The sequence below is a fragment of the Rhinolophus hipposideros genome (assembly GCF_964194185.1).
Source record: "Rhinolophus hipposideros genome assembly, chromosome: 16".
Lineage (NCBI taxonomy): Eukaryota > Metazoa > Chordata > Mammalia > Chiroptera > Rhinolophidae > Rhinolophus > Rhinolophus hipposideros.
In genome coordinates this window covers 18,971,168-18,999,111 of record NC_138062.1, presented here as the reverse complement: position 1 = coordinate 18,999,111, position 27,944 = coordinate 18,971,168, and the positions used below count along the sequence as shown (strand labels likewise).

Genomic DNA, 27,944 nt, shown 5'->3' with positions numbered 1-27,944 from the left:
ACGCATTCCGACTGTTTTGTTACTCGTGTACATGGCCATTTCAGAAATTCCTGGAATAGTCGGGTACACTAAATGTCAGTCATGATTGTCAGCTCTCGGAAACCCACTGTGTATTATTCTGGCCTCAAGTAAAACTTCAAAAATGTGGTGATTCTTGCTTACGTTTTCTCTTGAAACTCCCAGAGAATACAGAATCAAAAAAAGCACTTTAAGGTATGTGATCTTCTACTGTCCTCCTCAGCTTTCTCTGCTCCTGACTGAGGAGAAGAAACCATCCCACCGGGCCTGGGTTTAAGAATAGGAAAAAAAGAAAATCATAACAGACAGCAGGTACCTCATGAACACTGCCCGACTGCCTGCCTTGGCCATCCATACCTAAGATTCTTCGAGTTTTCAAGCACGGTTCACAAATAAGGAGGCCGAGAGCAACAAAAGCATTACTGAAAATATAACCACACAAGTGACTTTTAATAATAAAATACTTCACGAAACGATATACAAAATTATTGTATAGGATGAATATCATTAGTCTTTGTTTTAAAAGCTTTCAACAACAAGTCTGCTGCTAGGCCTGGGGACAGGGCTCCACTCAGAACCTTTCTTTCCAGAAGAGGAATCTGCTCCCGGACTGTGGGGTGGGTCCTGAAATGTTCTAAGACACTTTCCTGAATGAGATTCCACATCCAAACTTTCTGCTGCTTCTGTCGTCTGGCAATCAGCTCCCCACTGGCAAGCATTAAGTCCCGGAATTCTTTCATTTTATCCCACATTTCAGTGATCCCCTCTCCACTTCTGGAAGAAATACGAACTACCTATTGAAAAGGGAAAAATCGGAACCATTTTACTTAAAATGATAAAACACATTCTCATGGGAACTCTGATATTTACCAATTAATTCTTACAGTCTATGGAAATAGGCAAGTTGCAAAAATGAGACATTTTATCGCTGTGTTAAAGTTAACATACTGAAGTAACACACTAGGATTCCTAAGTGCATAGCAGAAATAAATTACTGATTAAAGGTCAAGTTTTTTAGCCCAAAGATTTATTTGGATTTAGGATTGCTCAGATGGTCTCCAGAGGCATCATGGAGGAACTGTAAGAGGGCCACAAGGATGAGAAGGGCAATCCTAGGTAGGTTTCTCTGAGGCCTGAGAGCCAGAAGATGAAACTAAGTTGAGCAAACAGCCCCACTGCCTCTGTCAAAGTTGCCTGACTAAGTGCTAAGAGCCGAGCGCCCAGCACCTACATGTACAAGACGGCCCAGACCCAACATACAATGTGGCTGGGGAGACTGGGAGCTGGAGGTTAGCCACGTCATCACTGTTCTCACTACAGTGATTTGCCCTTACTCTTTAATAAGTGTCCTCCTGCAGACAAAGCTGTCCACATCACTGTTGCACCACTTACTACAGGAGTTCCCTTTTTCTCCTTTGCCCTTATTGAAAACAGCATCCAACAAGTATAATGGGAAGGGAAGATATCACATTAAGACACTTTTCTCTCTTACTCAAACTCTAATATAGATAATCAAATCATTAACTGCTCCATAATCTTAAGGACCGTTCCCCCTTTCAGAATGAATCTGCTTTCACTTCCAAATGGCTCGAGTCAAGCATTAAGCAATCTAATCTATCACCTCACATCTGGTTTTTGACATCTAGTGGTTCAAGGATTATATTTAAAATCATGACTGCCTGCTCTGGCTTTGTCATAATTTTTTAAATTGCAATCTCACATACAAAGATTGATTATATGTCTAGCTTGGGACTTTCACCCTTTCTTCTACCGCGCACAGTCCACTCAAGGTGGAAAATGCAGAACAGAATGCAAGCTCACCTTTGGTCTCCAGACTTCCGAACGCTTGCGGAGTAATTTCAGCGCGCTCACATACTCCGCCTGTATCCTCCGCGCTGGCACAACCAAGTCCCCGTCAGATTTAGTTATAGCTACCAGATCTGCCATCTCAATTATACCTCTTTTGATACCCTAAAGAAAGCAGTTTATCAGAATCATTCAATTTAATTACAGCAAAAAAATGGGACACCAGTCAACACTAAGATTTTGAAAGTCATGCACTTTTTTAACTAATGTGTTCTCTGCATCCATTCCCAAGCCCTGGATACCAGGAATCATAGTGACAAGACAGAAATTACTCAAAAGCACCTGCTCTTGGGATTATGGAAGTCATCTGTCACATCTCTTCTAAACTTAGAGACTAATATGCTGAAATACACTCAGAATTAGAGTAAGTATGTCATCAATATACAACATGACTGTGTGGCAGGAGGCAATTCAGATTGTCTCACGATGGATTCTGTTTCTCATGAGCTAACAATGCAAAACCATCCACCACTAAGGTGCTTAAACAGAAAACACACCGATTACTAACATCTGCATTTCCAGAAACAAAGTTTTGAAGTTTTTCTTAAATGTATAGCTTTCTTTGTTCAATTTGCATTTGAGGAAAAATAACCTGATGGCTAAAAATCCCTCACTCCCTTGATTTAAATTATGTTGCATAAAAACACTAGAAGTTCTAAGGCCAAACTTTATTTAGAAAAATGTAGATTTTTTTCCATCTAAGATTGAAATTTCTTTTCACATAGTTTTAAACATAACTTTCAATAATTAAATTGTAATAGTTAATGTTTCTAAATTGCAGCATCCCTATTGTTTTAGAATCATACAATTGAAAGAGAAGTATTGTATAATAAAGAATTTTTTTGGTCTTTGTCCAAGGTTCCTGGGAAGTAACCTCTAAATCCTTGGAATTTCCCCAGTGACAGCAGTGTCTTTGTTATTCACCAGGAGTGCCTGGGACAGGACCTGAGTTTATGCAAGGAGAACCCTCCAATGGGAGCTGACCAGAACAGAAAGACCAACCATGTGATTAGAGGGTTTGGCCCTTAAGTCAGGTGAGATCAGCCTGACCTCTGCAGATGGGTGGGGCCTGGGGACTGAGTTCTATCACGTGGTCAATGATTCAGTCAATCGGGCCTATATAAAGAAATCCCTGCAAGAACTCTGACCACTGAAACTCCGTGAACTCTCTGGTTAGTGACACACATCAACATGCCAGGAGGGAAATGTGTCCTGAGGACAGAGAAGCTTCTAGTTCGGGACTCTTCCAGAACTTTCCCTGTGTCTGTTCATTTGGCTGCTCCTGATATGTACTGTTTATAATACAACTGTAACTATAATACAGTGCTTTCCCTAAGTTCACAAGAATGTGAGTTCACTAGAATTCACTAGAATGTGAGTCATTCTAGTGAATTATCAAACCGGAGGGGTAGTGGGAACCACGTCTGCAGCCGGTTGGCCTGAGCCGTGGGTGGCTCAGAGTAAGGGCAGTCTTGTGGAGAGCGGTGCCCTCAACCTGTAGAGGCTGTTACCACCAGGTAGTCAGTGCCAGAATTGCATTGCAGGAGAAAAGTAAGAATTCTATTTTACAACATAAAAACTATGATAGTGGGATCCCAGTTAAAATGATGTCTTATGAACAACTTTTGAACCAACTACACTACAAACACCCATGCAACAGTGGTCTCTTTTGACTAGAGCTGCCCATGTATTCCAACTCTCACAGGTGGAACAATGTACATTGTATGACGAACTCAAGGTCATAAATTCTATACTATAAGACGGGGAAAAATATATAGAATCTGCCTTTGACTCAAGTTCACATTTTAGTCAAATGTGAATGATGTTTTTTTCCTGACTCTAATATAAACTTGATTTACAAAAACACAATATTGGAAACTTGTACTTTTAGAGATGTATACTTTGCGTCTCGGGGGTAGCGAGGGGGGAGTGAAAACAATTACCTGCAATTCATCTCCTCCTGCTGGTGGCAGTAGTAAAACAAACATGTCAACCATATCAGCAACAGCAAACTCCGACTGACCCACACCTGAAATTTTAAATCACAACTATATACTAAAATATTCACAGTAATTTGAATCTCAACTACACTGATCATCCTTTCCATTCCACTTCATTCACTCATACAATCACACACTCAACCTGATCCCACTTGAAACACTGCACTTCTGAAGAATCTATTAAATGCCACTGTCTTACCCCATGAGCAAATCGTTAACCTTCCTGTCTTTCTCCCTCCCTTCTTCCCATTGGTCTTGGTCTTTGGTTGAGTGGAGAACCTCCAGGCTTCCGTTCTCTCCTCCCTCTTGCAGCTTTCTTGGCTTCCCTTTTATCAGTGAGCAGTTTGAATACTGTGATTCTAATCTTAGACTATGCCTGTCAATACTTTCAGCTTTCTTGCCTTCTCATCCTTCTATGTCAGCCCTGCAAACCTCCATGCATGGAGCAATCCAACTGTGTTCCATCCTTTATATCCTGCTGGAGAAATCGCTCCACTGTGTGGACCTAAGTGACACTACAGGGTCATGGGCTCCAACGTCTGCTGCACGTTCCTCACGGCCCAGCAAAAGCAATGCCCTAAAATGCCCTCTGTCAGCTTCCTGCCCATTTCTCACAGTGGCTATTACAACACTCACTGTCCCATAATCTCCCCGCATGAGGATGACTTCCCAGTGAAATAAAGGCAAGACCTGCCTCAGCTCCCCAGCCCTCCACAAACAAGCAGATAGGAGTACAGGCTCGGCCTTGCTGCCTCCTCTCCACCCGGGTGGTAGAAGTACTGGCTGACAACTGCCCTCTTTCCTTCGCACTTCCTCTGGGCCCTCGCTCCGCTTTCTCTCTAACCTCGCCTTTCTCTACAGGCTCTTGTCCCTCAGCATGTCACACAAATTGTACTCAAGTCTTTCTCATCTGAAACCAAACAAGAGTAAGACAAAAACTCACAGCCTCCTCCAATCATCGCCAGATTTCTCTCTTGCTTTATTACTAAGTTTCTAGATAAAAGCAACATATGCTCACTGTCTTTTGACTACCTCCTATTAATCTCAATCCACTTAAATCTGATTTCCACATTCTCCACTTCACTAAAACTCCTCTCAAAACTCCCTCCTTCCTTCGTGTGATGGGCTTCTAGTTGTCCATTCAACATTTATTCTTCCCTATTTCCTTAACCCCAGTATTACTAAGAGCATCAAGGGACCAGTGAAAGACCCCATTCAGCAGGCCCCTTTCAGCTAGAAATTGGCAAGTGAAAACAGATCATTAGGTGAGGGTTCCAGGAAAGTGTTTTTTCTTTGAAGAAGGGTTAACCCCGCCAGGAGGTGTAGCTCCTCTGCCTGCCTGCCCCTTCTCCCCGGAACACAGACGTGACAAAGTTTTATCAGCCACTTTTTTAGCCATGACCAACCTTCAGGATGGTAGGACCATCCCGTCTGCTCGGGCTGCCTGCCTCCAGGCTTCTTTTACTTACAAAAGAACAAACCTCTTTCTCATCTGAGTCAGTTATTTTGAGTCTCTGAGACAAGCAGCCAAATGCAACTTCTAGGTGATACACTTGGTTTTTATGGTCCTCTTCTCCCTTGATTCTATTACTACTCAGGCAACTTTTCCTCCACCCACCCTTAGATGGCGGAGTTCCTAGCCGGGTCTCTTTACTGTACCCTGCTTTCACACTTTCTGCTCTAAGAATCCTGAGCAAACTGCAGTTCTCTGAATGGGTCACGTTCTCTCACTCATCTGTGTCTGCAAATGCCCTTTAGCCCATACTTTATGTAACTCCAATTCTTCCTTTAAAACTGAGTTCACTGTCACCTCCTCCCAGAAGTCTTCCCTGATCCCCAAATCTAAGTCAGATTTGTCACAAACATTTATCATACAGTAATAAAATAGACTGTCTCTCCACAAAAATGTGAATTTCTTGGGGTTTCCATGTCAGTATTTTCACCACATATAATTATGTGCTAGAGATATAAAAATGAAATAAAAGTTGGCCATGTATTCAAGCAGCACCCAATTACATTAACGTTCAAATATTGTAGCAAATATTGTAGACATACGAAATGCACTTAAACAAAACAGGCGTTATGTTAAAGCGCTGTTTCCGTAAGCCATCCTGGTGCTTACAGTTCTCCTCTGCCACTTATACCACCTTATAACTGTTACTTACCACGTAACACTTATCTAGATACATGGCTTAGTTTTCTTTTAAGGGTAGGATTATAGCCTATATACTCATATCTCCTATAGAATCTGAGATACCTTGTATTTAATTACATCTTTAGTGACTATCCGCTGAATGAACAAAACGAAATTAGTTGTCACTCATCTTTAGATAGAGTTCATTAGAATAGTATTTTACTGCTATGAGGTAGAAAATCACACTCACCTACGGTTTCAATTAGAATGATGTCATATCCCCCTCCTTCACACAACAGAATAGCTTCATTTGTGGTTCTTGTCACACCTCCTAAAGTACCTCTAGTAGGAGATGGTCTGATGTATGCATTCATATCTCTTGATAGCTCAGTCATTCGGGTTTTATCACCCAACAATGATCCTAAAACACAGTTACATTTTTAATCATGAAAACACCTATAAGGGCCAATTATCAATCAGCCAGTTCCTAGGGGAAGTGCTTTATGATATTTTCTCCAAAAATCTCAAATTGTGTTTCATATTATCGAACTTTCCTCTCACACACTGTATACAATGATGCCAAATTAATCTTGTTAACATGTCAAGCCCCTCAAAATCTGTAATGGCTTCCCACCGCTTGGAGGTTCACATCTAGATTCTCCAGCCTCGCTACTAAACATTGAGAAGTTCCTTCAAGATATGAGCTTGTCCCTTATGATTCCAGCTTAGAGTTCTCATCGGTTCTAATTCTAGAGCTCAGTATCTCAGCTACGTTACTTACTGCACATAAAACTTTTTTTCTAAAGTAATTTTCTGCGTGAAATCATCTCTGTGTAAGTCAACAATCTGCCAAAGCTATATTTTATTCTCCTATATATCCAAACACACTGAACTAAACATCATGAAATTACTCTCCCATATAATTGTCTTTGCCAATGAATCCAAAACCGTTGTGTGCAGACTCTCAGGGAGGTCTCAAAGCTACTGCAGGGGGTCTGTGAAGACAAAGCACAAGGAGGATTGATTATGGGCCAAAAACTAATGCTTCTCAAATCTTAATGTAAGGTTATTTTTCAAATGGATGTACCGTTGTGATGTGGTAGAAATCTACACTTACAGTGTACTATTTATACTTGTGTATTTTTTTCAAAGTCTATATACAGAGGGTGCCAAAATAATGTATACACATTTTAAGAGAAAACTACTAAAATTGTGATACTCAATATATACCAATAACAAAAGATGAATACAAGTCACTTTTGACTTCTGCAATTACAAGAGGTGCTCAAAGTGGTTACCATCAGTGTCCAGATACTTCTAATTACGGAGAACTACTACTGTTTGAGCAACATCGACCAAAGTTTCCACTTATATATATATTTTTTTGGCACCCCTGGTATATTTTTACATGGGAAAGGGAACCTCATTTTTGGTTTCAGAAAGGTCAGGAACCACATAGCTATGCAACTTTAATCAGACTACCTTATGCCAATCTTTCCACTAGTATTAGAATTAAACCCACGGCATACAAACCAAACACTTCCACAAAGCACCCTGTATTTCCCTTCACAACACACATTACATTGTAATAGCCTGTGTTTCCCTCATATGATATAAAGTTCCATAAGGCCAAAAGGTCTTATTCACCATTAGATAATGCTGTCCCTTCCTTGCATAATGCCTCATCTACAATAGGCACTGAAATACTTCTTAAATGAATAACTGTAATGTGAGAAGCTTAAATCATAAAGAAGGATACGAGAAGAAACCTTTCCTGAGTATTTATACGGTATGCTTTATGTTTTCCTTAAATGATCCTTTGTGGAACTACATTTATTCATTGTGTCTCTGATGAGCTGCAAATTAAACTTTGAGTGACGGCATGACCTCAAATCAGTAAGTAATGGCAGAGCACTGTGTGCAACGTACTACCCTAAGTGCTGTAGGGGGAGCAGTAGTATATTACACGGGACAACTAAGAGCTTCCTGTTGAGCTGAACATGTAACATAAACATGTGACAACTTATAAAGAGCAATAGATGTTACAACACTAAGAGGCTAATAATGAATGAGGGCCCATTTTCTGAATTGTGTAGGGGCTGATGTAGCCAGGAAAAACAACAAGAGGGAAGAGGGGCCTAACCTCATGCCCTGATAGACAAAGGGCTGAAATTCGCTTTTGATTATCTTCCATTTCTGGCAGTGTTCTCCCAGCTCTCTAAGTACTGTAGAGCCCAATGCCCCAACATTACCTTCCTCAGCCTCCACTTGCCCACCAGAACTCCCTTCCGTCAGTGTGACCAAACTCAGCTAGAGATTAGAAGTCACCTGACTACGCAAATTCCTGCTAAATTGAAACAGAGAAGCCCAAGAGAGCCCTAACTCTGCAATTTAAAAAGGTCAGCAATACTCACCACCACTAGTACAGGAAGAAGGGTCCACAGCTAGCACAGATAATTTGTGCCCTCTCTCAGTAAGCATTTTTCCAAAATATTCTATAAAGGTTGATTTTCCAGCACCCGGGGGCCCAGACAATCCTATAGTGAAAAGAGATCTTCTAATTTAATGAAATAAATGAAATCAGCACTATGATGAGTTCTATTAAAATATTAGACTACCTTCTGTTTCTCCTAATTTATTAAAACCATCATTAATGTATTTTAACATTTCCTAAAGGAATCAATAAAAACCCACTCATTTATCCAGTTCCCGAGTAACAGGGATATAAAAGGGAAATAATTCCAAGTTCCATATGTTCACCAGATTCACTTATAAAAACTTGTCTTTTTACTACAATGTGGACCTTTTGGGACAGACTTCATTGCCTGTTATCAATGTGCTGAATTTCTACATCCGCCCACCTCTCATCATGATCAATAATTATTCCACCTACCCTAATTTTGTACACTTTATCTTTCAACTGGAAAAACAACTCATGACTCTAGAAATTGCCAGTGATTAAGTTTTCTATTTATAAGAGATAAGTTTTTCATCTTACCCATAACTCAAAGAATACATAATTTGTCTTAAGTAGGAAACGCCCCTACTTGGAGAGTTAGTAGAGAATGGCAGGTAAGAGCACAAAATCAGAGCCAGCAGGTCGGTTCTATTTCTAGTTCTGCCTCTTATGAGCTGTGTAATCTTGGGTAAGTCACTTAACCATTCTGTACCTCAGTATACTCTGCAAATGGATATAATGGCACCTATTTCTTCAGGCTGTTGTAAGGATTAAATGAGGTAATATTGGCAATAAGTCTAGAACAGCTCATGGGATAAAGAGACATATAAGTGTATGTTCAATAACGTATATAAAACAAGCATTTAATTGTAACTATATTCAAAAGTACGTATGGCACATAGTATGCTTGGTTCCTTCCCACAATTTTCAGGGTATGTCTTTGCCTTAAACATCTTTATGGGTCAGTAAACATTTTTTGCTTTTATTTATAATACTGATAAAATAACTTAAATAAAGACATAGGTTTATAAGGCCTTATAACATGGAAGAACCAGAATAACACCGCAAAACTATGAGTTGCTAGTTGTGTGCATTGCTGGTTAACTCCAGATATTTCTGGGACATTTTCTCTTCAAAGAACCTCTAAAGCCTAACAAGTAAAGACTCTGTCATAACTGAAATTTCTCTTTGGGACTTTATATTTTGTCTGCCTACAATACATAAAGATTATTAACAACCAATGTAGTACTCTCAAAATGAGGGTTCCCTCAATGAGGGCAGAAGAATAAATGTGTGAAAAACCAGGTGGTAAGCTCTTTTTGAAATTATCTTTAAAGCACTGATGCCTGTTATTCTAAAAACTAAGAGGTTTTAGTCCCCATGTTACCAATATACTGAGATATAAAAATCTAATGTAATGCCAGTCCATTTGTGAGTGTGTTTATCCATTCCTCACAAAGTTTCTGGGCTTAGCCCACGATTACAAGCTGTTTTTAGTGAGAGGATTGGTTGGAATCACCTAATTCGCCATTATGAAAAGCTCTTATGCCACCCAAAACTGACTTAATGCGTGATGGTCAAACATAGCTAAATTATTTTAAAATGCACAATTTGAAAAATATAGCAAGCTTATTTGCAATTACAGAAAGAAGTCAATTGTTCAAGAAATTAAATGAACACCTAATATTTTTAGACAGAAAATAAATATGGTCTTGCCATATTTTGGTATTGCGTTTTGGTATTGAGATTACATTTTGGTATTGAGATGGCTGTAGTCAGAACCAAATCACTCCCAGAAACTCTTAACCAAAAGTATCTGAAAGAAGTGATACTTGCCTATAGAAAGATTAATGAAACACCCAAGAAATAGAACTCTGAAATATGAGAAGAATAATTATAACTGATAAAACCACCAAAACAGGGAATTCACTTTAGACTAGTACGCAGAAGGACTACTGAGAGGAAGGAGTGAGCTGGTTAACAGTTATTCCCCATTCATACAATAGCAAACTATTTAGACTTTTTAAAGAGAATTTAGAACAATATTTACAGAACAGGCCAAAAAAAAAAGACTGACCCACTCGAAAGGCTCGTGGCTTTCCTTTATTTAACTGTTCTTGTTCTCTGTGATAGACCAAGACTTTCTGAAGAAGCACCTGGGCTAACTCTCTTTTTCTGCTGTGAGTTGATTCTATAAGTGTTATGGCCTCTGCTAAGCGGGCCCTTTGTCCTTGGATTAAACCCGTATAAAGTTTATCCACAAATCTTTGTTCTTTATCAGAAAGTCCTTCTGTGTGTTTCTTTAAGGTAGTTTGTACACATAATTTTCTCTTTAAACCATCTGACAGCAGCATCCACTTTGTACAATGGAGTCTAAGAGAATTAAATGGCCGAGCCCATGGGCTTCCTGATCTGAGGTGAGTACTTGAGTGAAAGATGAAGTGGTAACATCGGAAAGGTGTTCTCAAAAGGCGTTTTAGGAAATGCCGGTGAGGATGTTGTAGCAGCACGGGAACATTCATTTTATTTGTAGCTGAAGAAAACAACGGATGCTCTTTTGGCTCAGTGTGATTTGTGATTCTCTAAAAGAAAGAAAAACATATTTTTGCCAGTTCAATATACAACTAGGATACTGAAGTAGTGAAACTACAAGTGTTAGCGTTTTCCCTATATTCTAAAACACACATAACCAGGGTTTGTGGTAGGACAAATGCGTGAAGGTTTCTTACCAAGACTCCTTGTTGCCTACGTTTACTATTAAGAGTAACCCAAATCATGGAACTATTGCTCTATTTTGAAGTGCAATATACATTCAAATTTTCTTCTAAAGAGAAAACAAACACACACACACACACACACACACACACAAAACCCATTAGGGTAGAAATTTTATGTCATGCTCATTTTCTAAGGACTTTACACTCACCTTAACAATTTCTCAGATCAAACATACCCTATTCTGAAGTTCATTCAAAAGGTTAAAAAATAAATCCCTCTGGTGCTGGCCTTTTATTCATTCTCTACAGAAGAAATGTGATTAGCAGTGCAGGCACTTGAGGCCTAAGTTTAGATACAGTATGTGTTCATGAGACTCACCCTGGGACACAGATACATGCAAAGGATGGCCTAACATAAGCACAAAACAAGCCTTCATGTGGTATGAACTTTGAAGGCCGCATACTAACCAGATCAGTGTGTTTCACAGTATGGTCAGAACTGCATGGGTGCTTATTAAAAATGCATGTACTCAGCCCCACGAGTCAGAATTTCTGCAGGTAAGCACACTAAAGTTTGAACCACTAGGGAATTAGATGAGGATCCTTTACTTAGATTTACTGATATTCTCCATTTCAAACTGTATTAGATAATGAAAGCTGATTCAATACACCCAGAGTCAGGAAAGTATAGAGGTTATGAGCCATGGTCACTCTGAGTCTTTGCCACTTAAGCTATAATGACCTTGAGCAAGTTACTGAACCACTTTAGACCTCAGCTTCCTCTGTTGAGAGAATACCTAAGAGAATAGGATGGCTGTGACAACGAAATGAGTTCATTCATGGAAACAGCTTGAACAGTGCTTAGCACAGAGTAAGAGCTCAATAAACATTAGCTTTTATTATTATTAAAACAATTTATAAAACTTTAGTAAAAATTAGGTCATAGACCTAGCTTCCAGTGGCAAACTAAAATTTAAAGACAAATGATACATACAACCAAGTTTGGGTTTATGATTATTTGAAAATTTTGGTACCTCACAGCACAATGGAATAAATTACTGCTCCAAAGTACCTCTCTAAATTGTATTTCAATGGCCAAGCAGCACAACATTAATTTTAGCTAAACAGCATTAGGGAAAAGAAATAACTATTTTGTATTAGAACTAAAACTGCTCATTTTTCTGTTTTGAGTGGGAGGGGAAAGTTATGATTTCTATTTGTACAATTAGTCTTATTCCAAAAGGATAGTGCATAATGTGTAAAAATGTTTCTAAAAACAATTTATTAAACACATCCACTACCATCCTTCACACAACACTCAAAAAGACATTTAAAACAAACAAAATGTAGTTGCTATGGTAAAAAACAAAAAACAAAAATCTCTCTTTAAAATTCAGAATTTTTATAATTTTAATGAGAAATATCTAATAACGATTCATGATTTAATTTTTATCTTGCCATCAACTGTAACTTGCTTCCCTATCTGCATTTAGATTTCTCATGAGACTCAAACTTGATGAATCCTTAATTTAGCCAGTTATTGTGACCATCATTATTCAATGTATATTTCTATGTAGTTTTCTAAAGCAGACATAAAATTAGCATATATATCCAAAACCCTAATAAAGAGAATTATGTGCAAGGTGAAAACAGTGATAATTGTGTTTTAACTATGTTTCTATGCACAGAAATTCTATCAGAATCATTGTATTAAGGTTTAAAGTTCGACAGTACTCTGAAATAATGTGATGCAGATGGACTAGTGACCATTTTTAAGCATGGTACATTTTTTTTAAACCCATCTACATGCTATAATAAAAACTAGGTATCCACAATGCGTATCTTCCACTTTTCTGCCTGACAAACTCCTATTCAGTTCAAATATCACCTCTTCTAAGACACATCTTCCCCCCACCTTTCCCAGGCAGTCAAATGTTCAATCTTCAATGCTCCACAGCCTTTTGTTCACATCTCAGGTAGAGTATTTGTCCTCTTATGTTCTAATTTATCTTTTTATAGACCTCTCCCCACTAATTCTCATTCCTCATCACAGGTGACGATCCTCCCAGAGAAAAGACAGTATCTTACTCTTTACATCCTCAGAATCTAACATCACGCTTGGCGCATGGTAATCTGTTAATTTTTGCTTTAAGGTTCATGAGTGGATACTCTATCTACTTTATGTTGATCTAATATACTATAAAGAAAAGTTTGAGTAATAATCTTAACCTGTGTGACCTGAGAATGTTTACTAAAAACATTCCACCTTTTAAATTCCCTGTTGAATCAAGGTACCTTAGACATCCAACTAATCGTCCAGAACAGAAAGATTAGCTTGCAAGGCATCAAAACTCTGTAACAAGCTCAACTAGATGAAAATACGTCCACTTATAATAATGCAAGCAAGTAACAGTCCCTAAATAAATGAGTAAAACGATCTAGTAAATAGCATATGGATTGCTCTAACATTTAAAATAGTGATTTCTTAAAATTGCAGTCTTTCTCAGAAAATCCATGTCAACTACCTGACAAGTTTATGATTTATACTGCAGGGTCATCAGTCTGGGACTGTGTTCTCCGCCCTTTGATGCCAATACAAATCTTAAAAGGTTCCTAAGAAAAAAGAAAGAGCCAGGAAAAGGATTCCATTTTACTCCATTCTTTTGCCAAAACCAAGAAGTTATCCAGACGTACATAATTCTAGGTTTTTACATCTTCAACTCTCTCCCTGGGGGCTGATTTTCTTGGTGCCCCCAAACCCTGGGGACCATCTGAATGGCAGAGCAGCAGTTGCTAGCCTTTACTGAATGTTTATATGTGAGATATTGTGCATGCATTTCCTCCGCTAAGCCTCACAACGTAGATGAGATTCTATTTTACAGGTGAGGCTCAGGAAGGTTACACTAGTTGTGAGGCCTGACCAAGGCCTCACAACTAGAAGCAGAGCTTGGGGAAAACTGTGGATTTCATAAACCCAGATGTGTATGGTATCAACTGTAGATTATCACATAAAAAGAGGAGTGGTGTCATGTCACATCAAGAGACCATCAAATAATCCTTTACATTTGAGTATGGAAAGATGATGGCAAGCTGTTTATCTTCATTTTGTTTATCTTTTCTTTCTTTTTTTTTGCTTAGGCCAAAATGAAAAATTAGTTTACATTTTCTGTGCAAACCTTATCAGTAGAAGATCCCAATAATGTATTAGGTGACAGAACAGACCAAATTCTTAAAAATTTTTAACGTTTTTTGCTCCACAGGGAATAATTCATACCTGGTAACAAAAAGCATAACACATTTAAAGCAATTAATTTAACCAATCAACCAGATTTTAAATGAATCTATAAATTTTTTTAAAGTCAGTGTAACTCAGCCTTGTATTTGCAATTTTCTACCCTTCTATATATGTCACAGGCACAACAGACTAAGTCTACTGGAGTGGCAAAATCATGGAGATAGGGAGAAGGACTTCTCACTTGCTCGCATAACTCAGCATCTGTTTCTGCTTTTTTATGGGAAGAAATCAAAGAACCTGGCAAATAATCAAATTGAACTGTTTCAATGAATTTTCATGATTCCTGGGAGGGAGTACAGTTTCATCCTGTGATTTTAAGCTGAACATTACTGAAATACAAGAGAAATGTTGCAGCATTTACAACATTCAGTAAGACACCTCAAAGCAGCGCCATTCCTAATAAGCCAGAATGTCACTGTATTAATTTACAATGGAAAACATCCAGTGGGCAAAACAGGGACCTAACCTAGGCTGCTAGGTGCATCTCCTCCCCTGCAAGGTTCATGTGGACAGCAGCATTTTAGGGTTTGTATTTGTTTTCCTCCAACGCATCTTTTATATTCATTCCCTCCTCTCCAACCTCATTCCTACATTTCTCTCTGATAATGGCTTTCAAGCTTTGATCACAGCCCACAAGAAAAAATATACTTACATCAGTCGACACACGAGCATATAACTGAAACAAGTTTCACAAAACCTTACTTCCTTCTATTACACGTGATACATTCTAATAGCTTTTTCCCTATTCTTTTAATGTAGATTGTAACCTACCAATGGGCACAACCTTAATAAAAAGCCCCGACCTACTACAGCCACCTCCCCCTCTATGACATTAATTCATCTTCCAGACTAGTACGTGTGCTGATAAAATCTAAATCTGACCATATTATTCCTCTGCTTTAAGTATTTTAAAACTTCCCTCTGCCGTATCTGTAAAAAATGTTTTTCTGTGATTCAGCCATTCACTCACTCAGCAACTATTTAGTGAGAACCTACTATATGCTAGGCACTGTGCCAGGCCTTGGAATCCGTTAGTATGTGGGTCCAACACGCTCCTAACATCAAGAAGTTTACAATCCAGTCAAGACAGTCATTACATAAATACCTCATACTCTTTTTGAATATCTCTCCAACTTAATTCATTTACCTTCTCCACTTTTATCACATTGCTGTAACTATTCTGATCTGCACACAGGTCCTGGGGAAAGCCACGCTCTTTCATACGTCTTGGCCACTGTCCTGTGACGTTCCTTCTAATTGGAAGGCCCTCCTCTCCTTTAGTCGCCTCACAAATTCCTCCTCAACCTTCAAGAACCAACTCAAGTTCCCTGGCCTCTCCACGCCCTTTCAGGTGTTCTATCTCTTGCCATCATATCACAATCCTCTATTATGGTAACGATCACACTGTTTTGTGATCATTTTTTAAGATGTCACTCTTGCCTAGACTATGAGTTTTCCTTGTATCCACAACATAGCTTATTGCTCACACAATAAACGAATATATGCTATAATTTTGTACAGGTCAATAACTCCATTAAGCTGATTACTCAACCAATGTTTGAAAACATATTTTTCTAATTTTACAGTAAACATACATTTATTTTAAGGACTTCCTTTTTAAAGTCTGATTTCAATATATGGATGTTTTTCCTTCATTAAAAATTTGCTCAGCAGCAGCCAGTCTGATTTGAAATATTTGTCTTGAAATGGATCCAATGAATCTTTTCAATTTCAGTAACTATTATGGCAAGAAAAAGCATACAACATTTCCAAAATCAATCTGCTAGGTCAGTGTCCACAGCACAGCACAGTTCATACAGTCAATGCAGTGTTACAGCGTGAGTTTCCACTTCTCAATGCTAATCAATTTTGATCTGAAGATAAACTGTCAGATGCCATTTATCTGTTTACCATCTCCCACCACTTCCATAGAAGGCTTCACTGTCTCCTTTTCAATTAATTTCAGGAATTTTGGTAGCGCAGAATGAGTTTTTAAATAAGCAACTTTAAAATAGGTCATTGTTATGTAAGAGTCGTACAGAACACATACTGAATTCATGCAGGGAATATTCTAGAGTTCTCTGTCCACTTTATCTTTGATGGCTTTTCCAGTTAAGACTCAGATTTCCCAATTTCTACTTTTAGGTTTCAATCTACTTAAAAAGTCTCTATTTTTCTAAATTCCATCACCATTAAATGTTTTGATTCATTTCCACCGCTACAACCCTAGCTCAAATCTGAATTAGTAGAGGGCTCTGAGACTAGCTATGAGAACTTGGCAATCTCTACTTCTCTCCATATAAAAATACTAAAATCAAACATTAGGGTTATAGTGAATATGAAATGAAATGGTGTGCATGAGAGAGCTTGGCAGAGGGCCTAGTACTAAGCAGGTGCTAATTAACTGTAAGGAACTTTCTTTTCTCCCTCTCCCCCGTCTTGTCTTGGACTTCACAGCAACATTCATACTGAATGGTGAATGTAATTGATCTCCTTACTATCCACCTCAAATCCCTCCAACAGTTGCCCACACTCCAGGACAGGGTTCCCAAAATGCTGTCCCCAGACCAGCAGCAGGATCACCTGAAAACTGATGGGAAAAGAAAACCCTCGGGCCCCACTCCAGACCCTCTGAATCAGAGACTCTGGAGGTGGAGCCAGCACTCTCCTTTCAGAGGCCCTCCAGGTGGTTCTGATTTTTCGAGTTTGAGAACCACTAGAATCAAGTCTAGTCTGGCGTCTGGCATTGTATGGTTTCCCAAACCAGTTTTCTTCCATCTACTGCACTTTGCGTTCTCAGACCTCTTCTCTTCCAAGGAGAGTTGACTCATGATCTCCACTGGCTTTCCCAGCAGAGACCTGAATCCCCTGTCGCATCGCCCCTCTCTGCGACACCTCTCCTATCCGACCCAGCTTCAATCCGTTTTCCTAAATCCTTCCCTGACCATCAGTTTCCAGGCATTTTCCCCCTCTTTCGATTCCAATTATTTCTGAATACTCAGGTGATCACCTACAGCAGTCACAAACTGCCCGTTCCTGGGCCACGGAGGGTGTGTAAGTGAAATGGTTGTCAATTAACATTAAAAAACTTTTTAAATCACATAGCGATTTTCAGCCTTTGTGGGAGAGAAACCAGGTCTGTGTCTGAGGTGCCCACATTCCCACGTGGCAGCAACCAGCTGAGAGGCAAACGTGTCCGACACCCACCAGCGCTTCCCATGCCAAACACAGGTTTTTCTTAGACATCTGCAAGTACCTCAAACCGTGACTGCCACTTCTGACGCTGATGGACCTTCCCACAGGTTTAGTTTGTCTCTCCTGACAGAACACAGCCCTCAAAATAATAATTAAATTTTTACGACGTTGAACACAAAGTGAGGCGACGTGATCCCGACGTAAAAGAACATTCTGGACACGCAAGGCGACCCCCCGAGATGAGTGAGAATCTGCGCCGGACTCCAGGAAACGTTTGGTTTTCCCACAACTTGGAAAGGTTAAGAGTAATCTGCTCTTCATTTTGTCTCCCAAAGTACATGTATTAGGACATAACTCTTAAGAAAGGTACTAAAACAAGAAATACCACTTGCTTTATCTTTCGTTTCCTAGTGAGAAAGACAAGTTACTTTACACAGTGTGTTTGCGGGGGGGCACGCGGCCCGGCCCGGGCACCAGGGTCTCCCTCCGGCAGCGGCGGTCCTGGGCTAGCCCCGCCATGGCGAACCGTTCGCCGGGGCCGGCGGCGGCCAGGGGCGAGGCGCCTGGCGGCAGCACCACGGTAACCTCACACGCCTGCACGAGACGAGGATGAGGCAAGTTTAAAAACACTGTTTACAGAGCATTTCCTTTTTAAGGAGAAAACAACGACCTTTCCCTTTGAGCCCATTTTGCCGACGTCTGCCTGCCCATCCAACCAGCACCCCCAGCATCACCCAACTCAATCTTCTTCTTTTTTCCCCAAGCCCCACATCCTCCAGGGGGCGCCCCCGACGACGGGTGGGCCCCTCCCGCAGCCCTAGACCGGAGCCCCAGAGCAGGTTCCGGACGCCGCGCGCAAACCCCACCCGTACTCACCCGTTCAGGCCGCGGAAGTGCCGCTTCGCCCCCGCCCCTTCCGCCGGAAATGGTCTCACCGCCGCGCGCAGGCGCAGAGCCCACTGCAGGGCGTGGGGGAGTGGGCGTGGCCAGGGTCCCGGCGGACGTGGCCGTAGGATTCCGGATTGTGGCAAAGGGTGGGTGAGCGTGACGCTGTGTGGCTCTGCGGGCCTGCGGCGGGGCGCTGGGTGCCGAATAAGGCAGGCTGGTGTATGGTCTTCCGGGTATCGTTGACGTTTCTTCATGTCCAGATTGGATCTTTCGCCTGCTAGGCTCCAGGGGATCGTTCATCCCCCCGGTTTCGGCGCTTCGCGATGTCCGGGAGACGGAGCCGGCGTCCAGCCCGCGGCCCCGCAGCCTGCGGCGGCCAGCAGACACAGACCGCCTGCCGTTCCCGGGAACCTTCCCGTCTCGGGAAGAGGCCGAGATACGGCACGTTTGACGAGCTGGTGAAAGAAGAAAACTCAAGACTCCGCGAAGCACTTTGCAGCCTGTTGGAAGAAAGAAATGCTCAACGTTCAGCCGAAATAAGAGCTCAAGGCTTTAAACCCCGGAGTGGTTTTTAATGGCTGACGGTCTCGCGGTTTTTCCTTTTAAAAGTTTCCCATTCACATAGGTTACTATTTCTTACCTTGCACCAAAAGCGAGGACCTGTGCTCATCTCCTTCGGCGAGTCACGCCGGGGGAAGGGCTCTCGCCTGAACTGGAGAGGAGGAGGAACATGCTTACTATTTGCTACCTCACTGCGGGGGAGAATGGTAACTAATTTTTTGAAAACCTGTGAGATTCTGTAATAAGTAGTAAAACCCGAGTTTTAGAATTTTTAGGAAAAACTTAATTCTCCGAAATGTTTGCTGTCATGTAACAATGACGGCATCAAGGGACGGTAACAAGGATCAAGTGATGGCGACTAGGAAAGAAAGGGCATAAGTGGGGGTTATGTTCTATATAGTTGTCTGGAGCCAGGACCCCAGTCCCCACATAGGATTTGCGCAGTTGCAAACGTGTGTGATGGATGGGGGCTTCCTGAACTTGGTATGGTTTGATTCTAACTGAACATAGAACAATAAAAAACATTCCTCCTTTAGCGTCTTCATTTTTATTATTTAGACCAAAAGGCCACGGCTTTTGCCTCAGAGGAATTGTAGACCCAAGAATAGTCAATTACAAACAAAAATAAAATAAAATTGAACATAAGTCCAAATGAACCACAGGGTCTAGTGGAAAGAACATGGAAACAGACCTGGTTTCAAATCTCAGCTCCTGAGCACAGTGAATACAATAAGGATAGAACCTGGGAGAAGTCAGTTAATTTCTTCAAGCTTAGGGTTGCTCATCTATACAATGTTTTGGAGTTGTTTGGGGGTTTTTTTTGCTTTTCGTTTAAGAACCAGGCAATGAAGTTTCTTAATTTAAAAATGATTTTTAATCCTTTCCTGTTTTTTTATTCTACAAACTCTTTAAACACTTCAGTGCGTTTCACTTTTTTTTCCCTTGTACAGGTAGGTGTCCCCTAAATTATGTTCCATGGAACATTAGTCCTTGGCAAAATGTTATGAGGTGCTTCATGGAAGAAATTTCTAGCACCGATATTGGGTAAAACACAAACCTGTTGCTGTGAGGTTTTTAGAAGTACATCTGTGTAGTATTCTTGCCAAAAACGTTTAGCCTGAATCTGTGAAGAAACACTCAGATAAATTCAGAACGTGATTTATAGAAGGTTAATATCAAAAAGACAAAATAAAAAGACAGAAGGACTGATCTGCATTAAAAACTATTGAACTGGATAGGATTATGGATGTTTCAAAAGTTATACAGAACATTTGTGGGCACTTGGGGAAATTTGTACATGGAAGCATAATAGATAAATTGGTGACTTAAATTTCTCAGGCACCATAACAATATTGTCATTATTAGAAGAATGCTTTTGTTCTTAAGAGATGTATGCTTAAGTATTCAGGAGTGAGGTCATGATACCCACACACTTCTTTCAGATAGTCCAGGCCAAAAAAAAAAAAAGTAATAGGAAATATGGCACTATTTTAATTGTGATTCCATGTGAATAGTGGTACAGTTGACCTAGAACAACACAAGATTTAGGAGTGCCAACCTCCCCTTCTCCCCCACAGTCGAAATCTTTTGACTCCCCCAAAATCTAACTGCTGATAGCCTCGTGTTGACCAGAAGCCTTACTAACAATCAGTCAATTAACATGGCTTTAATATTGATTTCTTTCAGGTACAATGGTACCTACATTATGTTTTGTTTTATGGGATAGGCAAAGGTTTACAACTTCTTGCCCTTTAAGGAAGCTAGAATTCCATGTCTGCCTCCCAGCAGGTGGCAGCAAATCAGTACTCTATAAACTGCAGTAAAATTGTAATTTTTCTTGTCCTGGTAAATGTTCTGGAGGTTATAGATTGTGGTTTTTCTTAGATAGAAGAGCATAAAGAACATGCTGCCAGATTGTAGGAATTTATATCAACTGATCAGCTAGTTGGGAGAGTATATTTAATTTATGTGACTAAATTGTATTACATATTTATATTAATACTGTTCTTCATTGCGCGTATATCACAGAACAAAAAGTCCATTTGTAAGCAGTTCTGTTGGGATAACATTCAGTAATGCTTATATGTTATCTCCATAGATAAACAATACTCTTCAGCCGTTAATTGGCAAATACCATCAACACAACATAACATTTCAAAGTTTATGGGACATAGATAAATATTCTTAGAAGAGAAAGTATAGCTTTTTCATTCTTTTGTTAGAAAAGATGAGTTAATGATCTAAGTCAAGGTCTGCAAAATCATCCGTAGGCCACATCTGGGGCATAGCCTGCTTTCGTATACCTTATAAAACTTAACAAAACTAATTTAAAAATAGAGACAAATTACCTGTATCTGGAACAAAAGATCCTACAAACATTAAAACTGGTTCTCAACCAGAGATATTTTGTCCCCAAAGTACATTTGGCAATGTCTAGAGACATTTTTGGTTGTCACAATTGGGGTGGCTATTAATATCTAGTGAGTAGAGAACAGAATGCTGCTAAAATTATTCCACAGTACCCCACAGCAATTTACTGGCCCCAAATATCACTAATACTAAGATTGAAAAATTCTAATTAAAACCATAAAATGAAAATATTACAAATTTAGGTCAATAAAATTTGATAACTTAGAAGAAATTAACAAACTCCTTGAAAAACAAAACTTACCAAAACTGACTGAAGAAGAAACCAAAAATCTGAGTAGTTAATACATTTATAATAGAATTTGAATTTATAATTAAAAACCACTTTATAAAGAAAAGTCCTGGCCCCGATGACTTCACTGGTGAATTCTATCAACATTTAAATAACACAAAATGTCAATCTTATATAAACTCTGAGAAAATAGAGGAGGAGAAAATACTATCCAACCAATTTTATAACGCCAGCATAGCCCTGATAGAAATATCTGACAAAGACATTAGAAAAAAAATCAGACCAATATCACTCATGAACATAGATGCAAAAATCCTATACAAAATACGAGCAAATTGAACACAGCAATACAGAAAAAGGATAAAATAACAATGGTCAATTGGGGTTTTCCCCAGAATGTAAGATTTGCCCAACATTTAATAAACTAACCACATTAATAAAGGAGAAAAAAATCATGTCTCAAATCCAGAAAAAGCATTTGACTCATTTATTGCCAATTCATGATGAAAATAATCACAAAACTAGAAATAAAAGAGAACTAACTTCATTTTATAAAGGACATCTACAAAAGACCAATATCTACTTAGTGGTGAAATACTCAGTTCCTAGGGTTGGGAAGAAGATGAGAATTTCTGCTCTCATCAGTTCTGTTCAACTTTGTATCAGTGCACTAGACAAAAATTAAGTAAAATGAAAGGTGTATAAGATTGGAAAGGAGGAGTAAAACACTACAGTGGTCTGTGTAGAAAGGCTATCTTTAAAAAGTTTTAGATTAATACATTGTCCATGTAGGAAATCTTTTAAATCTAGAATTTATCATTGAAATCGGTGTGCTCAGAGGAGGGAAGATCAGTATATAAAAATATTTTAAGTATTAGCAAGCAGCAATTAGAAAATGAAATTTTAAAATATACCATATATAATAGTACAAATACTTAGGAATGAGTTTAATGAAAGACATGCAAAAGCTGTACTTGGAAACTGCAAAACTTTTTTGAAATGAAAGAAGATCTAAATAGAGAGAAATAAGTATACAATATTCATGTACACAGAACATGTACCAAGAAAAACCATATTCTGAGCTATAAAATAAGTCTCTGAGGACTCAGATTGTACAAAATATATTCTCTGAAATTAAAATAGAAGTCAGTACAGATTTATGGAAAATTCCCAAATCTCAGTAATCAAAGGCATAGATTGCTTAGACTGAAGACCTGAGAAGTTCAGGTTCACACCGAAGACATTTTCCTTCTCTGCAGGACCAGCTGAATCACATAAGAGTTGATTATGGACATGTCAATGCCACATTCTAACCAACGGCACTAACCTGGCACTGCCCTGAGATTGGGGTATGCTGGAAGTTGCAGATGTCTGTTACTTGAATATTGCACTTCAACAGTTACAGCATATTTGAAATTCATGAAATCATCCCCGTTTCTTTTTCCATCACAGTCTGAAAATACTGATGGAAAGTCGGAACAAGGCTGTGGGCGTAGTTGACAAAACAGAAAATCTGTTCCTGGACAGCTTTTTGATGAATTTAATAAGTAGAAAGATAATGAGCATAGAGTACATTTGCATAATGAAATAACAAGGATTCATTGAACAATGCCGTCTGGGGAATCTACAGTTTGGAAACCAAATGTAAGATTCTGGTTCTGGCAAAATTACCCATTGTATTTAATGATGATGTGTGGGTTTGGGGGTGTGGGATACCCCATATGCTTTATTCTCTGATCTTAAATATCTTTTCATCCAATTTTTCTAACAAAATAATTGAAATTCATTTTCTAATAAAGTTCTAACATCCAGATTTGTCCTAGTGTAGCTCTTTCAAGGAGTTATAAAAGTATACTTAGCTCTTTAATAGACCTTTGAGAGGATTTGGGACCATAAATCACTTTTATATTAAAAAGTTTTTTCAACCTTGAATAGGATTTTAAGATACTTTCCCCCATAATAATTTATTGTGACTGTCAATTATGGTTAATTTAACCAGATAATTTTCAAATTTCACTTTGTAAGTGGAATTTAGGAGCCCTTTCATTCTAGATGTTTCCTTGTAGAAAAAGCACTTTAAGTGTTTTTTCAATATTTACATTGTGCAGTTTTTAACTTCATGCTACTTCAGATCATTCTGGAAATAATTTACCATTTTGGTATAATTTTCTGAAATCACAGGGAAGTGTTCTTTTCTGATACTCTTTCTACTCTGGGTTTGAACATAAAGGGAAAACCAAATATAGTTTGTTAATAGCTAATCGTAATTGATATTATTGAACAATGATGGCCATTGTGCTATTATTCTAATATTAATTGTTTCTCTCAACATTCCTATGAGATAGATGGGCCTGATATCCCCGTACTTATGAGGAAACTGGGCTCAAGGAGATTAACATGCCCAAGGTCACATCATAAGTGGGAGAGCCAAGATTTGAGTGCATGTGATTGACTCCAATGTCCACATCTTTAATCACTGGTGTTACTAACTCCCATTTTCCTGTGCATTTACTAAAGTAACAGGATTATTTCAGATCCCCCAACTTACTATGACCTCTCCAATTTCAGTGTTATCTCTATAGTATAAAATGTGATATAATGGCACCCTGTTTTTCTATATGCAGCAGATTTTCCAATGTGATTCACAATTTCACCACATGATGGTAGCAATGAGGTGAAAACCCATGTGCTTCTAGTATTTGACATTAGGCTCAGACCTAAGTATAAATGTCAACAGAAAATAATTAAAGGTGTTAAAAAGAGTATTTTTTTTTAAGGCAGCCATAAAGAATTAGTTTAGAGGATCTTTTTAAAACATAAGGAATGAAAAGATCACAATTTTGAATGAAAAGGGAGAAGAGTAATTGACTCATAAATGTTAAAAAGATAAAAGATGAGCCTTTTTGTTCATAAAGACGTATGTGGGACAGATGTCAGAACTTCCCGCAGGAAGGAAAAAGCCAAAGGAAGAATTAAATGAGAACATGACTTACAAAGAGAGAGAGAGACAGACACAGAGAGAGAGACCAGCTGTATAGTGATGTCGTCCCAAGGTCAAATGGATGTGTTCCAAGTGAGATGCCACAGTAAGTACAAATAGGTTAGCAAAAGCCAGTGACTAAGAGGTAACCTTTAATAGCCATCACTACTTCCTTTTCTAACCAGGATAAGCATGACTATTTCTTTTCTCTGCAATACCAAAGATATAACCTATTATGGAAGGAAGGTGCATTGTTTTTCAGAAATTTATGAAAGCAAATTCTTACACATTCTGTTAATTATAGTGATTCCAGTGACTCTCAGAATGTGGTCCCTGGACTATCAGCATGTTTATGGAAATTTTTGCCCCCTCCAGATGAACTGAATCAGAAACTCTAAGCATGAGCCCTCTAGCTACTTCAGATGTACCTGAAAGTTCAAGTACATCTTGTACCTGAAAGTTCAAGTATTACCTAAGGGGGAAAAAAATTTATCAAAGAATTATTAATAATACAAAGATACTGGAAATTATATTCTAATATTAAAGGAATATTAAGTAAACGGAATGTTATGAAATTTAAACATGACTGATGATTTTTAATAACTGAAAATGCCTATAATATATAATAGTGGAAATTATAAAATTGATCTCAATTATGTAAAAATTCTTTAAGATATAGAAACAAAAAAGCTAGTTAACAGTGATTGTCTTGAAGTGATGGGATTGTATGCACATTTTTTTTTGCTTTATATTGCAAATGCTGTTTTCAAATTTTCGATGAGGAGCCATTTTACACCTATAAAAAAACCCAGTTTTATCGATATAATGATTAATGATGAAAGAGAGACTTTCCAAAGTCAAAATACTATTTAGAGATTACATTCTTGCCTATTTTTCCTAAATATATGGTTAACAGGAAAAAATGAACAGTGACAGTCCAAAGCATAAAGGAAAAGCAGTTGTCATGTTGCTTACTAGAGAGACAAGGCACAAATAGACCACAGTTGATATGTTCAGTGTTGAAAGAGGTACAGAGTAAAAATTTGACAGTGAGAGAAAATAATCTTGTTTCAGATACTAACGATAGGCTTTGCTCTTTCAAGTATCATTAGTAAGTAAAAAAAATAAAAATAAAGTATTCTAAAGTAACATAAAGGAAAATGTCTTCAAATTTAGAAAAGAATAAGCTTAGACATGTCACCCTTCAGGAAAGATTCTTATTTTTTTCTATGTTATTTGAATTAATGACCTAGCAAGTCAAGCAAAGTCGACAACAAGAACCAGCAGAAAAAAACCCTCATAAGATTAGAATTTTAAAAATTAATTCCTATCTATATTTATGTATATCTTGAATGTTACATTTTATGTATGCTTACTTTTTTATGACAAGTACCTATATAATATATTAAAATTGATACTATATTAGGCCACACAACATGCAGTAAGTTTTTTAAAAATCTGAAACTGAACAGACCACATTCTCTAAAAATAAGAAAATAACAATAAAAATAATAAGTGATCAAACAAGAGGAAGAAAAGCAATCATTTGGAAATTTAAGAGGGAAATTATTCCAAATAAGTCTTAGAACAGAAAGGAAATCAAAACTACAATTATATATCCTTTAGAAAAGAAGGATATGAAATAATAAAACTAATGGAATACATCCAAAGATGTACTCAAAAACAAATTCAATATTTAATCATTTTTATAATTTAAAAAGAAAACCTTAAAGTAAATGAACTAAGCCTTCAATTCAACAAATTATAGAATTTTAAAAATCAGGAGAAAGGAAATAATGATAAAAGCAGAAATTAAAGAATTATAAAATAAAAACTATTAGAGTTATGGTTGTGTCTTCGAAGGAAAAATAACACAGAAATACCCTGGGAATTTCTATTAAGAAACACACACATGCACACACATACACACTAATACATTAGAAGTGAGAAAGGGGATACAAATACAGGTTGGATATAATTTTATAAAAGAAGATTTCCATTTCCAATAAAGGGCAGGCTCCATTATTGAAACCAATGCTCCCAACAGAATGGAACAACTGAAAATGATAGACAGCACATAAAAACAGGTTCTTAAAAGCAACAAAGACCTAATGAGATAGTAAGGAATTTCCAGGCCAAAATCTAAATAGAGAAGAACCCCCAGAGATAGTATTATAGCAGAGCACTTAAACTGCTTTTGTCCTAAGAGCACTTGCTAAACCAAAAAACTTTGCCTTTCGTGGCCTTGTAGAGCATGGACAGAAGAAATGAAAGCCCAGGGTTTACCCAAGATGAAGATGTAAAAGGAGACCCTTCCCGCAGAAAGCCAAGATACTAAAGGGATATTCCTTCCAAATAAAGATGAACGAGAAGTTCCTGCCCCAAGTTGCCTTGGCTCTATGCAGAGCGGGGATGGGAAATAAAACCATCTCCCAGAAGTTGTAATCATATGAATGCTTCAGGATGCCATATTTCCATCACCAAGGTAGTCCAAAAAACCTTAAGCCATGTTTTTAAGTTATTTCTGAACTGATAATGCTTCTGTGCACCAAGCAGGGCCAAAGACATCTTCAATTTAGGCCTCTAGGAATCCTCAAAAATAATTTTCCAAGGGAAAGCTATAAGCAGATCACAGTCAAAAGTAACCAAATGCCACAGGGAAATAAGCCACCAACAACAAGAACCAGCAGAAACAAATTGCAGAAACAAATCTACATTGAATCTAGATATTGGAATTTTTCAGTGACATAATAAAATTACTATGTTTTAAAAAATGAAAAACAAGCTTAAAATATCTTCAGAGAATGGGGGATTAAAAAATAAACTAGCTTATTTATAAGAGAACTAAACAGCAGAGGGATATTTGAATGTGCTTAATGGTATTTGATGAGGAATAAAAGTAGACCCAAATCCCGGGATTGGTCTCCATCTCCTGATGTCATAAAACGTCCACTTACTGTGAGCGGATTTTAGAGCCTAAATAAGTCCTAGTCAAAGAAGGGATAGCAGATCGTTAAGTCTGACAAGCTTCTTCAATAGAAAGCTCACTAAGGAGGCCAACATGAAACAAATGGACAAACATTAATAACTTTCCTTCACAACAGCAAAACCAGCTGGAAGTCACAATAAAAAATGCCTGGTTCACAACACCAACAAAAACTTTGTGTACGATA

The 27,944-nt window shown here is 38.4% G+C and overlaps 1 protein-coding gene across 6 annotated transcripts; it reads right to left on the bottom strand.

The window, feature by feature from the left end:
* Window positions 1-375: 375 nt before the first annotated feature.
* On the bottom strand, window positions 376-18,588 carry MMAA (metabolism of cobalamin associated A). 6 transcript variants are annotated; one of them, XM_081076406.1, is made up of 8 exons: window positions 17,745-18,565; window positions 14,370-14,467; window positions 10,554-11,058; window positions 8,433-8,555; window positions 6,269-6,439; window positions 3,828-3,913; window positions 1,840-1,989; window positions 376-812 (listed from the first exon to the last, which is right to left on the bottom strand). In XM_081076406.1, the coding sequence occupies exons 3-8, from the start codon at window positions 10,996-10,998 to the stop codon at window positions 504-506; spliced, it is 1,284 nt and encodes a 427-aa protein (XP_080932532.1). In that variant the 5' UTR covers window positions 10,999-11,058; window positions 14,370-14,467; window positions 17,745-18,565; the 3' UTR covers window positions 376-503. The 6 variants fall into 6 exon arrangements, with proteins under 6 accessions (XP_080932532.1, XP_080932536.1, XP_080932531.1 ...); XM_081076410.1 differs by having other exon boundaries at window positions 18,117-18,565; XM_081076405.1 differs by lacking the exon at window positions 14,370-14,467 and having other exon boundaries at window positions 18,560-18,588.
* Window positions 18,589-27,944: the final 9,356 nt, after the last annotated feature.